General features: G+C 39.4%; 1 protein-coding gene across 3 annotated transcripts; it reads left to right on the plus strand.

Annotated features, from left to right (window-relative positions):
• The first annotated feature begins 524 nt into the window (after positions 1–524).
• igsf5b (immunoglobulin superfamily, member 5b) lies at positions 525–18,018 on the plus strand. 3 transcript variants are annotated; one of them, XM_058633226.1, is made up of 10 exons: positions 525–675; positions 1,677–1,741; positions 3,313–3,630; positions 8,779–8,906; positions 10,157–10,322; positions 11,278–11,406; positions 13,822–13,846; positions 14,905–14,993; positions 15,789–15,853; positions 16,746–18,018. In XM_058633226.1, exons 2-10 carry the CDS (start codon positions 1,696–1,698, stop codon positions 16,881–16,883), a joined length of 1,104 nt encoding a protein of 367 aa, XP_058489209.1. In that variant the 5' UTR covers positions 525–675; positions 1,677–1,695; the 3' UTR covers positions 16,884–18,018. The 3 variants fall into 3 exon arrangements, with proteins under 3 accessions (XP_058489209.1, XP_058489211.1, XP_058489210.1); XM_058633228.1 differs by having other exon boundaries at positions 8,779–8,891; XM_058633227.1 differs by having other exon boundaries at positions 16,749–18,017.
• The last annotated feature ends 360 nt before the right edge of the window (positions 18,019–18,378 follow it).

The raw sequence follows: 18,378 nt of genomic DNA on the forward strand, positions 1-18,378 counted from the left end.
TCTAATCTTTAATTCTTTAGGGTGGTAGCACAGATTTCCAAGGTTTCCAACAATACACTGTTTTCTTTTAGAGGTTACAAGCCAAAAAAATCCAAATCACTGACTAAATGTTTATTTGAATGAATGCTTGACTCGTTTAAATGTGTCCGATTCGTGTGTTTTTGACTTGGATTTAAATTACATTATAGATTGTTAATCATGGACTCCTACTACCTACCAACTTCTATTGTTGTGGCTGAAGAATTCTCATCTGAATAGTGAATGAACAAATGTATTAAATACAGTGAAATAAAAATTAACACTACCCTGCCACTGATGCACTTTACTTGACTTCCTGTTGGAAAGATGCTTTGGCAAAGTGTTGAAACACAAAGTTGTCACCCTTCTTTCATTACTCTCACATGAATGTATAATAATTTTAACTTAACTGTGAAGAGGGAGGGGCCTGTAGCTGCAGGGCCCCTGGGAACTGGGGAGTTGAAGGGGCTTTGTTTGCAGTCTGAGTCACACTGTGTGTTCTCACATCTGCAATGGACAAAGTTCCCACTGACTTTGGTAATATTTAACAGGACAGTTTTGGGTGACATGACTGAGCCCCAGGCACAAGGACTAAGCAGCACTGTTGACAAATTTCCCCAGTTATGTGACATCGATCCACACTGATACCACACTGAGGTGAGTCAGACAAAAGACAGTTATTTATTGTACGATTAATCTGAACTTGAATTACAGGAGTAATGCTATTTTATGTCATATGTAAAAAAAAAAAAAAAAAACAGCAACAAGATCAAGTGATTTTAGAATATTTCTCTGGTCTGAAGTGACCAGTATTTTTTGCAATACTACAAAACAGAAATACTATACATGATGTTCTTCTTTGGACATGAACTTTAGAGTCAACAGATGATTGTGTATCATAAACAGATGCATTTAGGTGCAGTTATAGTTGCTTTCATTTGCTTTACTGCTTCATGTTGTGCCTCCTATATTGGTAAATCATGAATTGAATCCAGTGTTGGAAGGCATGCATGTACAAAGATGTATTATAATAACAAGATTTTTTTAATTAAGCCAAATATTGATTTACTAACCATATGATTGATTGTATGCATTTTTTTCCTTTTGGAAATAACAGTATTTCTACTGTATATATCAGTTAAATTGACCGTTATTCCAGCAGAAATGAAATCAGCCCCAACTGTGAACATTTTTAAGTCCAGGTTAAAAACATTTCTCTTCTCCTGTGCTTACGATTGAGCTCTTTCAAAGCACTTTAAATTTTCATCTTTCATCATTATTATATGCGGCAATCTTATGTTTAATTAATTAATTAATTAAAATGTAATTTTTTTCACTTTTTTTCTAAATTGTTTTTTATTTCTCCAATTCTTACTGTTAAATGTTTGTTTCATGTAAAGCACATTGAGTTGCCTTTGTGTATGAAATGCGCTATATAAAGCTGCCTTGCCTTTATCATTTAATACAAATAGAACGTTCAGTCAGCTGAAAAATGTTGACAAGATCCTAATATCTACAATTCTTCCTGTGGTTGTCAAATAAATTATTTTGTGAAGCATCCATAACACCAACTTTGCCATCTCTGGATTAATTCTACTGTCCTGGCTATAAACCAGGAGATTAAGATCAACAAATGAATTAATTTCCTTTCATTTCAGGGCCATCCAGCGTTGAACAATGGTGGTTCAACTGTTGGTGCTCCTACTTTCACTCAGGATACAGGGTGAGAGTTCAGCTCACAACAAAGTACAGCAGCTCGTTTAATGTATCAGAGGCCAGTGATGTGTTTGTATTAATGGCCACATTTATTGGTGTGTCTCATGGGCGATCCTTCACACAGACACTAGAATAATTAGGTCTAATGATGTATCTAAACTTTCAGAAGTAAATGTATGAGATGTTGCCAGTGGTCATGTGATTTCAGAGTCACAGGTTCATGGTCCCAAAAGAAGAAAACACAAATGATCCTCATTAGTCTGCCATTCGCTGAAGGCAATAAGAAGAATTGGATAAATAGTTGTATATGCTGGGGCTGGATACTTCTCAGACCATTTCCCCTAAACCGATGCATAAATTATGAGAGTGCATGCTGGCTCTAGAAAGTAACCCAGTGAGGTCACCGCCAACAAGCCATCACCCCGAGTATCGTGGCATAAACACGTTATGACATATTTCACAGTTAGTCGTTAATATTAAATTCCCGATTTGCTGGAATCTAATTGAAGATGTGTCTCTGTGAGCGTGCAGTTAGTGAGCAGTTGATGACGATGGATGTTTCCTCACATCCTTTTGCGTCTATTTTAGTCCCAGTCACGCAGCTGAAGTCACGGCTACGCACATGAATTTACACTCACCTTTTCTTGTTACTGTTTTTCAGTCAGGGAGAATTCTCCGTCTTTGTCTCTTTATCCCTACAGGGTCTAATGAATTCCTCTTTTTCTGTCTCCCCTTTTATTTTCATTTCATCTCTCATGCTCTCCATGTCCCAACAAACGTATCCTAAGGTGATACACACTGGTTCCTCTCTCATGGCAAGATTTAGACACAGAAGCAATAACCTACTGTATATTTACTCTAGTCTTCATTTGATCCATTTAATAATTAAAAAAAAAATCAATGACTTATTCAGTTTGTGCTCAAATCAATGTGAATGTCTAGGTTTTTAAATGGTTTGAAATCATATTTAAAGAAAGTGAAATGATTTGCTATCCTGTATATCTGGTTTACTATGTGCTGACATATTGTCTTTCTTATGAGTAATTTTCTGATATTAAGAGTTGAAATTAGTACAGAAGAAATGTGCTGTTGTATGTGTGGCTCAGACAAAGCAAAGTCCAATCCATTTGTAATCGGGTTAGAGGGAAATTAGGGACTACGAGTTGCTTATGCATTTTCTGTGTTTTTCACCTTTATTTACAGCACAAAAAATTAGGCTGGTAAAAAGCCACTGTGGCAGGTGGATTCAGGCCCTGCATGTGGCACATAACAGCTATGCTAGTAAAGTAAGACAGCTGCAAATGGTGAACATGATTCATCCTTTCATGAAGCTCTGCAGGCTCACTTAAGGAGTGGGGGAAGTCTGATGTCACTGCCTGTTTGGCTGTTAACACCAAGGAGCACCCATGAAAAGTTTCCTCTCAATTCTCTTAGTCCGGATTTGTGCAGACAGCCTCTGCCTTCTGTCTTATTTCTGTATCTCACTGCAGAAGCTCAGTTCATTAATTGATTTTTATTTTTCAAATGATGCATACTGCTGTACAATGGGTTAATGTCTGTCTCTGTTTGGTCCTGCAGCATTAGGAGCTCAGTTGAAGCTGTCACCTGACACACTAACTGTCCTGCGAGGGGGGGAGGCCCAGTTTACCTGTAGCACCTCACACACCCAGTGGACCGTGATGGTGTGGCTGCTGAATGGCACAGCGGCACTCACCATCTCTAAGGTGCACGGAGTCCTGCAGTCCACCAACGGTAATGTGACAGCCAAGCCCGGCTCCGCCTCAAAGGGAGACAGCTGGGTGTTTGTCCTGAAGAGCACGGAGAGGACCGACGAGGGACCAGTGACCTGTGATCTTCAGGGAATTGAAAGGACATCAGCGACTCTAGTTGTACAAGGTCTGTATGTTCATTTGTGAATGTATGTTTTTGTTTGTGGAGGATGTGCAGGTCCAGGTATTTGGTTCTGGTTTAAAGGTGACATCGAATGCTTGTATCACACATATATGCTAGTTATGGAGGTCTACTTACATATATTAACTTGTTTTCATGGTTAAAAACCTACTAGCTGCAAACGAGCCGCTCATCAGCCGCGCTGTTTCCGACCAAAATTCAAGATTTCAAGAATCAAGAAGTTTTATTGTCATTATGAGGACATAATGAAATTTTTGCAGAGACTCCCGGCTTGAGGTACACAATAAAATAAAATAGCAAAAATAACGAAGGACTTAAGACATAACGAAAGGACATTTAAATAAGACACAACAAGAGACTTAACACTTAATGAGACACAACAAAATGTAAGACCCAACAAAATATAAAAATATAAAAGTACAGTGTGTGCAAAGAGTGTAAACACGAAAACAAACCTAAAAAGCTGAGAGCCTCGAGCCGCTGCATGCACCCGTGCCGCCATGTTGCTTATCCAAGCAAAAAATCACACCCCCAGAACGTGGACTGTGCTGTGATTGGCCAGCCAACGAGAGCTTTCCCACTGTCCTGTGATTGGCCAGGTACCTGAAAGTGACGTAATAGATAGGCCAGCTCTCAGATACACAGCTCCCCCTCTGGCACGGTGGATGCTCTGCATCTCAGCAGCTACAACAAGAGTAGTTCTTCTTCTTCTGCGGTTAAATGTACGCAACCGGATGTGCCTGGACTAGTGCCGCACCAGGAGGCGCTACAGTGGTGAGAGGAGTGGTGAGGGATTCTGATGACATCATCAGCATAGGGAAGTGCCGATCCGCTTCGCAGAGCCCAGGAAAACAATACAACACTATTTTCTCAGCAGTGGCTGAACTGTTTGTTCTGAAACTTTAGGGTTTCATAAACGAGGTAATGACGCAGATACACACACACAAACACAGCGTTAATTGGAGCTTCCGGTCTATGTCGCTATGTATTTAATGAAATACTTAAAGCTGTAGTTCCCAATGAGTTCACACAATGCTGATTAAGCCTCTCAGCTCCACAAAATTCTCTGTGTTTCTCAGTATTTATGTGTCTTTATGTGCCCGACGCGGCGCCTCAGTCTTTGGTATGTATTTATTTACAAAACCATTCTGGGTATTAATGCTCTCCATTTTTCTTGGAAGTCATAATCTGCGCAATCTATGTTTTGCAATTTTTTTTGTCCCCAAAGTACAAACTGAGCTGTGCAAAAAAGCATTTCGATTTTCAGCACAGAATACAACAAATTACAATCTCAATTTAAAATTCAAGCCCTCGTTACACTGAATGAGTTCAAAGCTTTGGTGATATCGTTTCAGTCTACATTGTCTGTGTGCAAGTGTTTTATGTAACTTTAATCTTATCTGCTGTTTTTAATGTAATGTTGCTGCTGCCCTCTTGGCCAGGTCTCTCATGCAAAAGAGATCTTTTGATCTCAATGGGTCCAAGAGATTTCAAGATGTGTTTATTCGTCAGTCGAGATTGTACAAGGTACAAAAATTTAAATTTAAATTTAAATAAAGATAGGAATAAAGGTAAATAAAAATAAAAAGGGAAGTAGATTATAATATAAAGAAAAGAGGTACCCAACAATAAGAATAAAACTGTACATGAAACTGTACAACCAGCCTGGTTAAATAAAGATTAAATAAATAAAGGACTCAGGGAGTGATTTGATAAACGTTAAGACAGACAACAGCAACGCTGTGCTAGTAAAGTGAGACAGCTGCAAACAGGTATGTGTACGACTGAAAACACAAAGGACATGAAAAGTTTCAGAAATAAATTCTACTGCTCATAATATTTGGACGCTCAACAGTTTGATGGGATAAACCCTTTTTTGCCCCCATCCGCCTCTGTGCTGCAGTGAGGGGCAACAGGAACACATTGGCTTTAACGTTGATGAGGCATGAAGCAGTTTGTTGAATACAAGTAAATGAAAGGATGAAGCCACAGTTGTGTAGCCGCTTTTGACGCTGCCCACCCACACTCTGCTGTCTCTACTGACAACATAAAGAACACAAAGAGTCAGGAAAAAAAAACAACAACCACGGTTTGCCTCAACAATGAAGAGCCACGTAATTAAGTCCCTTTGTTTCAATATATGAGTATCTGTACGAGCACCTGAGTGATCAGTCGCACATCGCATGTCATGGGTGGGAAATCATTGGGTCTGTGTGGTGGAGTAACCGTTTATTTGATGGTTCTTGTAACAGTTAATGACAGTGTGGGTGGTGTCGAGGATGGGAATTGATTTGCCTCCACACATAAATATCAGTGGGAAACCACTGGACGTCTTGACAGTCAGAAGGAACAGCAGACCTCACTGTTCTTCTCTCCTCTCCTCTGTAACCAGGTTACACATTAGCTGTGGAGCTACGATAAAAGTCAATACTGCAGTTCCATTATCTAGGGCTGGAATAACTGCAGTGTGAACCGTCTAAAATGTTGGATTTCCCCATAGTTATTAGTCGATTTTCTGATTTAAAAATGAGGCACTGTACATAAAGGTTCATTTTAGGGAAAGGTTATAAAATGTCTTTCATAAAATAGATTTAACAGGACATCTACAGTATATCAGTTTGAAGTAAATGTTAAACGTGGATCTTTCAATGAAATCTGCATCACAACCGAAAATGAACATGACATATTGAAATGGCCTATAATCAGTTCCCTGTTTTAATAATTAGTGTTTGTATGTTTAGTAAAGGATTTAGAGGAAATGTTGGTTCTGGCTCAAGGAAGAAATAAGTGATCCTGATGCAGCTCACCACTCACTGTACTGACACAGTGGGAAATGGTGGTTAAACAAGTTTAATTGTGTATTCTGGGTGCTTAATCTTGGTGAATTTATTTTTTAAAAATTGTGTGAATATACTGTATGAAGGTCTGTGTAATAGCCGATTAACACAATTCTTTATTCGTCGTCTCTCTTGGTGGTGACGCGACTCGTTCCGTCACGTTGTATTTAGAGAAACAAGTGAACGGCATTGCAATTTGTCGGCCACTACATCATGTTTTTGCAACTTCATATAACAGTATGTACAAACCAAACCAAGAGGTCAGCTAAAAAGAAAATCATCTTGGAAACATTCACTCTGCAAAACGCAAAGGGGAACAAAAACCAATGACCCTTTGCCTCAAGTATATTATGGAGAGAGCCCGTGTTGCTGCCAGTGCCACAAATCCCCACTGACATATGCAGCCATTAACTGTAGTGTATGGCGAATCAGACCCTCCTGTCTGGATGCAGAGGATCATACGGCCTGACACAGCCTTTGAATTAACTGTGCGTCTTGGCATGCTCAGTTAACAGTCAGCAACTCTGCCTGTGATTTGTGTGCTGCAACCTCAAATATAGTGTTGGAATAGAGCCACAAATCCACAGTGGACTGCATGACTTGATGCTATCATCCACACCCCATACTTTAATTGTCCAATATGAAGATGGTGTAAATATTGCCACACGCTGCTGCTGCTGCTTATTTCTCTCAGACACACACGCAAACCTTCCACTTGATCAAATCAATATGTGCAGTTGAGTGTAAATGGGCTCTGCCGATGACCAGAGCTGCAGTAAATTAGAGAGGAGTGAATGTGCATGTGGTAATGGTGGAGGAATAGTGACCTGCTTCATGTGAACAAATTTACACCCACCAATGAAGTACTACCTCTTATATGTCATCACACATGAGTTGCAGTCCTGCACATAGATATGTGATAGACTATAGAAATGTCTAAAAAGTGCAATGATATACATTTTGTTGAGTAGTGTATTAATATTAGCCAAAATGAGCTGTTCCGGACACTCTCTAAATCCATTGAAATCCATATTTCCATATTTCGTGGCCCCACACTGTCACATGTGGCATCTGCAAGCATGGAATCTCATTCTACTGCTTTGCCAATGACACTCAGCTCTACAAGAGATTGACCTGACCTCCCCTATACACTCCTTATCAGCTCTCCCCTCCAGCTCCAGGAGGAGATAGACTTTTCTTCAGGATATAGCATATTAACGTGGTTGCTTTCAATCTAATGTATGTTTACTGTTTGCTTTTAAAAATCAAACAAATTATTATTATTTCTCGTTTGGTAATGGACCCTTTCATTTTGGTCGCCTTTTAATGACGTTATCCGATTCAAGTCAAACTCATATGAAATGTCAAACGAGTGAGGGAGGAAATATTCGGTACTACTAGTTAGCCACTGTGTTTTTTATTTTTTCATTACATTGTGTTTATTTATCACGAACGGATCATAACTACTCTGCACGTTCTGCTCCCGAAGCTCATCCAATAAAGAACCCACAGAGGAACCAAACAAGACAACTATTCCCTTGATCCCACACTTTCATCAAACTAGGTCTTCTGTTGCATTTATAGGCTACTCTCGAGGTAGAGTTTCCCCATTGAAAACAAAAATCATTGCATCTAGAGTGAGCTCGGGCTTTCCCTGCCTCTCAGCTTTCCACTGCTGCCCAAACTCTTTACATTTTCCCCATTACAGTAATTAAAACCCGCAGGACACCTTGTTTGAAGAATCAATTTGATTGCACCCCTCACTCAGTTAATATGAGGCTGGACTCGTCACTGTAAGATTTGGATGGAACAATACTTATGATGTCAAATCAGACATCAAATAAAGGAAGCTGGAGAAAAGAGGCAGCCAATAATAAGCACAAAACATCAGAGGATTCGAGCCTAAATCAGCACAGGCATGTCATTCGGTTCGAAAAAGCACTGAAGCTCCTGTAATTATCTGTCTGTCTATAGCAATTGTCTGTAGCATCCACCACCTTTCATTCTGCCAGACAAAAGGCTTCTTATATGAGATACTGTATCTGTCAGGGTCTTAAGTGGCTTATTTGGATGGCAGGGAAGAAGATAAAGGAGAAAAGTGAAAAGCAATCCCCAGGGAGGCAGCACAGAGAGAGAGAGACAGATAAATACACACAGCTGTATGAATTTCAAAGCACACGGTTACTCTCGTGCATATGTAGGAATGCACAAGCACGTACTTCACATGTGTGCAGGCACATGAAAAATAAGAAAGAGCACAATTCGTGTTTTTGAAAGTATGTTCTTCTGATTGCAGAAAAAGGCACTGTCAAAGTCTCCGGGGACAACAAGTTGGCTTTCAAGGGGCAGTCGGTGCTATTTGAATGCCAAGCAGAAGGATGGCACCCTGAACCCCGTCTGCAGTGGCAGGTGAATAACAAAACGGTAAGTACATACGTGCAGGTGGACACGCTCATTGTTATCATACTTCTTAACTTCAAAGGGAACTCTGAGAATATAGGATAATCTGTGCTGTAGAGATCCTAGAGCCCTGCTTATTTTAATCTACATACAGACTAATCTGTGTGTGTATATGTGTATATATATACACACATACTGTATATATGTATTTATATATATATGTATATATATATATATACATATATATTGAATAATAATATATAATTCACAGCGGTTTTATTTTTACACTTGAAAACCGACTGGCCAATTTACCCACAAACAATACCCATTTTTTCATATTACCTTCAGCTGTATCTGACCCTGATACAATGTACTAAGTTACTGTATATTTGGTTGATACTGAAGTTAAAGAGGTCGTAAAATGTATTTTATTAAAAAGTATTAAATAATTCATAGACCTTGTAGTGCCCCTTTAAAGTCAAAACTATGTTTTCCTTCCACGAGGTAGCTTTACTGGAAACTCATCGTACCATAGTGATGAATGCTTTTAAATCATTGCATGTTATTGTTTGCTTGATGAGGCACAACCAGGAAGTGACAAAAAAACTGAATATGTCTGAATAACGCTTCTTGCAAAAGTAACTCAATTTGAAAAGTCTATGAGCCTATTTCTCACTTTACATCAACAATAAACCTTTCTCAGCAGAGTTAATGGTCTCTATGAGAAAAATAGATAATAGATAATAATAGCATGGCTCATGTGAGTAGACACCAGAGTGCCTGACAGCTGCTATTGTCCAGTAGCTACCAAAAGCATAGTTACAGGTCATGTATGTGGATTTCTAATTACAAAACCCCAGCATGGTGCTATTTTTGGAATTCAGACTGGGACATCACCACAAGGTAATAGTGTCTACAAGGGACACCTTTTGTGAGAAACTGCTTTAGAGGTAAAATTGTATCTGGTTAAAACAAATAATTATAACATAATTACATCTGAGAGATGTGTATTAGACATATCTTCATATCCATCATGTTTATAGCGTCTTTGCGATCAAAAAAGGCCACACCGGTTGCCGCTGATGATTCTCCAAAGTTCCAAAAATTTAAGTATTTATTCCTTCCATTCCAAAACAGTTATTCAGTCAAAATATAATATAATTCTTCAGTGTTTAAAATCTATCAGGAAGTAGATATTGTAATTAAATCCGTACATACAGCTATCGCATGGTGTTAATGATTGTAGTGCTCTCTCTGTGCGGACTGGTGTGAAGGTGAGCCAGCGTGAATACAACATCAGCAGTGAAGAGTCGGGGAAGAGCCTCTTCACTGTGAGCAGCAACCTCAGTGTGACGGCAGCAAAGAGCTCTCATGTGGACTGTCTGGCCTCCGTGTCTGCTCTCCCCAAACCACTGAAGAGCGGCGTCCGTCTGACAGTGGGTGAGACTGTAACGCCGCCATTAATTGACGTGCACTGCATATGCACGGGGAGCATGAACTTCTCTCACCTCTTTTGTTTGAGTTCAGTCCTTTGTGTGACTCTCGCTATTTTCATTGTGTCCCTTTTTTTTGTGTCACTGTGTTCCCTCAATTTTTTGACGAGGCTCGTGAATCATCACTCAGCAATGTTATTATTATTATTGAGCAGAGGAGTGGAAGAGAAGGGGAGAACACTGCATGAGTTTTAGTGACTTTGTTTCCTTGCACTGTCCTCTCTGCCTTACCCGATGTTATGAAGCCAGCAATTTAAACTTTTATTGTTTTATTGCTGTTTGTTTGTTTGGTTGGATGTATTGTTAATCCAATGGGAGTTATGGGATACTTGAATTTCCCCAAAGGGATGAATTAAGTTTATATAATCTAATCTAATCACAGCCCATCAATGGCCCACAGCTTCAAAATACAAATACTAAAATGTTTTATTATTACTCATCCTACGTGCAATATATATAATATACTTTACATAAGTGTAATATCTTGTGTTTTATCCTTATTTGTACTGTAAATATCAAGCCCATACTGTAACTGTCTATAATGTACATTCTATTTTAAATTTTCATACCTGTATCCACGTTGTACTTTCACATATTTATTACCTTTATCCTTACTGTCGTTCCTGCTGGGACAACGTAAATTTCCGCACTGCGGGACTAATAAAGGACTGTCTTATCTTATATTATATTATGTTATGTTCTACCTGTAGTTGTCACTGTGTTTCATGAAAATCACTCACAACTTTCCTGTTGTTGCCGTTGCAAATTAAACACAGCCTTCTTTACACGCTATGCCTTCAAATCTGTAATTGAATAATAGCAGTGCTTCAGCATTTCTATACCAAAACAGTGATGTGACCTCCTCCTCCTCCTCCTCCTCCTCCTCCTCCTCCTCCCTTCAGTTGCAGAGGTGGTACAGGAGGAACACGACTGCACAGTCCCGCTGGCGGTAACCGGCGCCGTCTCTGCTGTGCTGCTCCTCCTGCTCTGCATCTCCATTATCCTCTGCTACAGACAAAAGAGACGAGCAAGTAGGCACTATTTCCCTTTCTTTAAATTGCTCTAGGTGAAGTAAATGTCACCCTCCCTGCCTTTCCAAGTGAAGACACTGTGATTAAACTATAATGAAGAAGATAGGTGGTTACATGCTGTGACTCTGCACTGGCCCGTGCTGGCCTTCACCAAGGGCACACAGTATTTTTTCTGACAAAGGTGGAACATTAGTTGTCAGCAGAACGCGTTATTTCTCAGCGTGACTGTAGGATTGACAGTCAGTCTCCCAAAACAACTGGGAAAATGAAAACAGGAGGGAGAAAAAAAAAAAAAAAATCATCTCCCTGAACAACTACTGCAGAGGAGCACAGGATGTGCAAGGCAACTTTTAATTAGTGAGACTAGGAGGTTGTCATTAATGTTCAACTTAAATTATTATTATTTTTTGCTGGATTGTACAGCTAATCAGGTGCAGTACATGAAGCAGCTTTACAGAGTACTGGCACATGTAATATTGCTCTGTTTACTGTCAATTGGTCTGTCCATGACTTGTTTCTCCAATTAATGGGACAAGTTTTATCACTCCATACCCCTGCTGTGTCTCAGCCTGTTGACTCCACTGTCAGAGTTACCGACCCACCCACACATGCACAGAGAAAAAAGAGACTTTTCTATGAAATAACTATTATCTATAAGGTAAAAAAAAAGGTCTCATTTTTAGTTTTGCCATATGCTTTACTTCACCTATAATTGCACCCATTATAGAGTGGAAATTCTCTTTCAATATTTCCCTTAGAATTTGAAAGATGCATAATTATGGAGCCGTCCACATGGAATCATAAGTAACAGAAGGCATTTGTTTTGTTAGTAGTCGTCCATGTTGTTGTGTTTTCCAATAATATCCTAAATGAATTACCAACCCAAATCTGTGACAGATGTTCCACTCTAAAATAAGACCATCAATCTTTTCACTGCTGGTGTTTGATCTATAAAGGCTGTTGCAGAAAAATGAGATTTCGGTGAGTCTCATTATTGGTTTTCTAGCAATTGAAACGTTGTTGGTTGCACCAGGGGTACAGTCTTATTAGAGCAATTGAAACATGGAGAAATGAGGCGATATTGTACAACAATAGACCCTGACCCATGTGGTTTATGCCAGATAAAAGTGAAAACTCTTTCCACTGAAACTTCAATCTTTTAACTATTTTCTCTTTGTTTTGGAAGTTGGTTCAGGTTTATGTTCGTTCCCTTTAACAGAACCGACGATCCTCTCCGTTTTCTCCATGAGGTGGCTCCATATGGTAAATATGGTCCATATGGTCCTCACTATTAGATGTCACTAATTCTTACACACTGGACCTTAAAAGTTGAAAGCCAGGAAATGCCAGTCGGGAAATGGTATAAATGTGTCTAAAATCACCACACAGTGCAACGACTTCACTGCAGCTCTCTTAGCGTTCATGTTTCAACCAGGAATATTTGTGATATGGCTGGATCTCTTGACACCACTCCAAGTGAAAGGTCAATACCTTCACAACATCTGGCAGTAAAGGGGGGGTGAAGACTGGCCAGGAAAGCAGGATATTTCTACAGATGTTTCTGGAGTGCCATCTCCGAGATGATCATTGCTCTAGGACAAGGTTTTTCAATCCTGGTCTTGGGGACCCACTGCCCTTGTGTGTTGGAGCAGCTCTAGGACATAGAGTGAGAGGGGCCCTGTGTGTGTGAGATAACAGTGGCTCAGAGTCACACACTTAAACATAGTGTAATCCCTGTGACAGATTCTGGACCATTGCAAAACATGACCATGGTTTAGTGCTCAGGGATTATCATAAAGCAGGTGTGGCCATGTCTCCTCCAGAAACCTTCTACAGCACTGTCCTTGATTCAGTCTTGTAACTTTTATGTTAAAGCCCCAGAGCAAGTTCACATAACTTTGTGAGGATGTTCGACGAAATGGATCGCTTCCAAGTCACAAAGTGTAATCCATCCCAACAGGGAGTAATGTATGCTTTGACAATATTGGAAAAATACGAGGGATGTAATAAAGTCATCCTCAAAGACAAGCAAGACAGAGGGGATTTAAAATATGACAAAGACAATATCTCCTTCTGAAAGAGGAACAGTTTAAACTCTCCTGAGGCAAACACCATCTGCACAATTATATATTCTTATGTTTCTGGCCAGGAGGACCTTTTAGCAAAGACGACCATCACGCCATGTTAAAAAAGTCATTAACACTCTGCTGAGTTGCAAACTGACTGGAGGCAACGATATTAGCACAGAGCCCAAAACTAATAAACAGTGGGAGCTTTACAGCATTCATATTGATGTAGATGCACCGAGCTAGCACAATGGTTATTCTGTCAATGCAGTGAGAATAATAACGTTAGCAGATGATGGCTCATAATAATCCTGTCAACTTAATTCACCACTTTCCTTTTACCTTTCAGATCCAAGCCCACAGGAGACCACATGGTAAGACAAAATGAACTTAACAAAAACTGCAGAGTTTAAAGTGAAAGAGACATTTTGTGGGAGAAGAAGTTGTGAATTCCACTCACAGCTTCGTACAGGGGACATTTAATAAAGTGTCAGGAGGGATCTGCTACTGCTGTAGCTCATCTTAAAGGTTCAAAGACTGAACATGCTGTGCTTTCAGAGATGGTCTTCTGCATACATTGGTTGGTGAAAATGCAACAGAACTGCAACTGGATATTTTCTCTTTTTTAAGACCATTGTCTGTAAACCCTACAGATGGTTGCATGAAAATCCCAGTTGATTATTAGTTCCTGAAATACTCAGAGAAGCCTGTCTGGCACCAACAACCATGACACATTACACGTTTGAACTTCAGCAGGTTTTCTTGAGCATATCTACATGCCCATATATGCACTGAATTGCACTAGGTGATTGGCTGATTAGATATTTGCATTGACAAGCAATTGAACAGGTGTTCCTAATAAAGTGGTCAGTGAGTGTACCTGCAAGACTCTTGTTCTGGCTGTTTTGATACCAAGGCACAAAGACACATGGCCATTACATTTTGCACCAACTTAATTTATTAAGAAGATGCATTATACAGGGGCAGCCCTTGGCCAAGTGGAAAGGGAACTTGGCTTGTAACCGGAGAGTCGCTGGTTCAAATCCCCACCCAGCCAAAAAGGGCTGGGGTACCCCTGAGCAAGGTACCCAACCCCCAATGCTCCCCAGGCACTACTCAGTGTGGCAGCCCGCTACTCCTTATTCTAGGATGGGTCAAATGCAGAGGAATACTTTCCCTAAGGGGATTAATAAAACAAAATTCTTCTTTATACTATATAGAGAAATATGTCTGATAGCTTTTACATTGAACAACTTGAAGTCTGACAAAATCTAATTCTAATAAAATGCAGTGGAAATTGATGCTGTTCAATTTGCAACAATGCAGTTGACCCTTTCATACTGCAGCTTTGTGAGAAAGGAAAACAGCCTGCTCTGTAAATCTCAGCTAAAGGTTATATTTTCCATCGGACCGTTCATTTGTGCATTTGCAGGCTCGACCAATCAGTGTTTGGGAGAGACTTGGTTGCTGAGGCGACGAGGGGGAAGGTCAACCTGGGATATTCTAGTGATGGCCCCACAGGTGAGAGAGCAACATACACTGTAGTTCATCGTGGCAGCTGACTCAAACTACAACTGTACAACACAATAATATCAATCACTTTATTCCAATAAACCGCAGCTTTACGTTTGCAGAAGTCAGCTTCAGCACAAAAGTATGTATATAATTGACATTTTGACAAATATTTGTTTAAAGCCTGCTACTCATTTATAAATCTTTCTTTCATTGTTTTTATTCTACTTTGACAAACATATTGTCTTTTGAGACTGTAGCACAGATCACAAGATAGTTTGCTGTAATATCATATGATTTGTGTTTTAAATCTTAGTGCTCACGCGGCACGGATCAGTGCTGCAGGTGCACCCCTGGTAAATTGCTGTGGGAATAATACACAACTGCTTATATGGACATCCTGGGGGCGTGTGTTTATAGGTCACATATTCAGGCTTTAAAATTATTATTTTTTTGTCTTATCTGTTGTCAAGTCAAAGTTATGTTTCATTTTATATCACATTTTTAGTAGTGATATAAAGTAGCAATCATTGCGCAGAAGTCACAAAATAGACCGTTTTTTTTCTTTTCTTTTTGTTCATAAAAAGGAGCCAAGTGAACTTTGAACTGTGACATATTTCCAAATTTCACGAATTCAATCCGATTTAAAACATATTGAGTACTTTTACGAGTGTGATTATATAGTTGGTGAAATATATCTCTGACCCATTATTTTACTGCGGTGTACTTAAGTCTAAAGTGGACTATTGCTGCTCAAAAGGGTTGAGGTTAGATTGGACTAAATCACTGTTTTCCACCCTGCAGACGCAGATTACAACGAGCTTATCATGGAAATTCGTAGAAAGATGGACTTTGCCAGCTTTCGTAGGGTAAGACGGAGAGAGAGCGAGAGAGAGAGAGAGAGAGCGAGAGAGAGAGTATAATGCATCCAGTGTTTGTGCTACCTCCTAATGATGATGAGAACAGGTGGGAGCTGCTGATCTACAAGTGAGCAATTACGACTAGCTTTAAAGAGAGATAGAAAAAAAAGAAAATCATTGTCATTTTCCAAACATGATCCTAACACATCGTTGCTGAAGAGGTTATCGTACCGCTGGGAGTTTTCTCGGCCTGACCTGTAACTAAGTAACTGATTGGAACATTGATTTTGGATAATGTTCTGCATTGTCTTGATAACTTGTCTAATAATGAAAAGCAAAGAGACAACTGCACTCTTGTGGACTGGTTTATTTAGCTTATTTAGCTCTGATTCGCCGTCTTTAAAGAAATGAACTCATGCTCTTAGTCTGCTAATAGGATATGACCTTACCGTACTGACAGTGGGGGACAATCTGTTTGGCCTTTATGGCAGTGGCTGTCTTAAAGCTGTAATCAGATACAGCTGAGGCTGATCATACACTTTTATTTATTTATTTATTGTACTGTATATAGATTTCTTAATTATCAATATAAATAGGTTCAATAAATATGTACATTGTATTGTATGTACATTGTATAAACACACGTTGACACATAAGTGTCCTTTTATAACCTTTTATGACCTAATTAACAATAAATTGTGACAAGAGCACCAGGTTGTGCATTTCTGATTAGTTTTGCTGCCATTTCTGTATCATCAAATATTAAAAAAAAGGGTAAAAAAACTAACTGCATATCATGTTTGTAGCCCTTTCCGTGTCTGTGGTTCATCTATGCTCCAGTGAAACATTCATTATCTGGTGTTTTACCACTAACAGAACTAAATGCGATGGTGTTCTCCAGCAGGCCCCTGATGTTGTGCACTCCAGCAGCCAGTCTCTGCACACTGAGGGCCAGGTCCAGGGCCAGGTCCAGGTGTGTGTGCCAGAGGAAAACACAGAGGAAAACGCCAAGAACGTCAGGAGAATTACCACAGTTTGAATTATGTTTATTTTGATGCAGTAAATGCAGTGTTAATAAAAACAGTATATCATTTAGATGTATGATATTCACAAATGAAAATGTGTATAGTATAACTGGATTTTTTTTGTAAAGCTAGAGAGTAATGTAATGTGGTTGAACTGCATGACTGGCATTTTTTTTTTTTAAACTATGTAACTATGGTTTTCTTTTTATATGGATGCTGAGAATATATATTACAGAGTTTTGAGCAAAACTTTTGGGATTTTTTTTGTCTTTTTGGCATTCGATTATTTTATAAATTATACCAATTACAACACATGGATACTTGAAAATTCTAAGTTCAAAATAAAAGTTGATTGCAGAGGATTACAAATAGGGCTATATTAAGTACACCCTTCTGTAACAGTTGATTCAGTGCCAAACACTCTCTCAGGGAGTGAAATTTCGGTTGACGTGATTGTGATATACCAACACAAAAGATGGACTCGTTATTATCCGAAAATAGACCTAGAATGTCTGTAATTACCCAGTCTCAGCTCACACTGAGAGAGACACCAGGTTTAGCCTGGACAGGAAAACCCTAACCCTTCTCATTCATGCTCACATTCACACCTACAACAATATACAGAGTCATCAATAAACCTACATTTTATTGTCTGCATGTCTTTGAACTTCATAGGAAGATGGACCACCTATGCACTCACAACAAAACATGCATTATGTTGACCTTCTTACTGTGAGGGAACAGTGCTGCTGATCACCACACCACTTGGTGGTCCACCTTTGGTTCAATTAGTTGAAAACCTGAAAATTCAGCTGTATAGAAAAACGTGGTGGACTTTTAAGGACTCTAAATGGGATGTTTCAGATGACTGGCACTAATAGGGTCACCAGGGTTGATTAATTTCAGTATTTTTTTGAGAAAGGATTTTCATTGTCCATGTAGCTCTACCTTTTTCCCACAGTCCCTCACATACTGAAAGTAAAAAATATGTCCATCATTTGCTCAATGGGAGTATTTCTTCTCCAACAATATCTCATCAGACTGCAGTACTATAGTCCATTCCTTGGTCTAATACCATTTCCAGTGAAGCTACAATCCATTATATGCCTACTTTTTTTTTCCCCATTTCATATGTTGTGGCGTCCACAACTCAATTAATTCCCCAGTCATGGAAAAGAAATAAAATGCTGTTGGATGGCAAACGCTGGAGAGCATATTAATACTATGTGGCTGGTGCTGTGATGAGACTGATGTGGTGTCGAGTCTGTGTGTGTAGTAATGCAAGGAGCAGATTTATCCCTGCGTGAAGTGGGTGACATAACATTTGCATTTCATAATAGTAAAGGATGGAGCTGAGGTGGAGCTTTATGAATCTGCCTGACACTGTATAGTTTCTGCAGCACTGCTGTTATTAGAAGAGTCGCCATGCATTAAATAGATGACATGCCCATTGGCGCTGTAAGAAAAAAAAAACATGTGTCTTCAAAACAAACAAACAAACACATATGC

Source organism: Solea solea, chromosome 7 (assembly GCF_958295425.1).
Source record: "Solea solea chromosome 7, fSolSol10.1, whole genome shotgun sequence".
NCBI classification, from domain to species: domain Eukaryota; kingdom Metazoa; phylum Chordata; class Actinopteri; order Pleuronectiformes; family Soleidae; genus Solea; species Solea solea.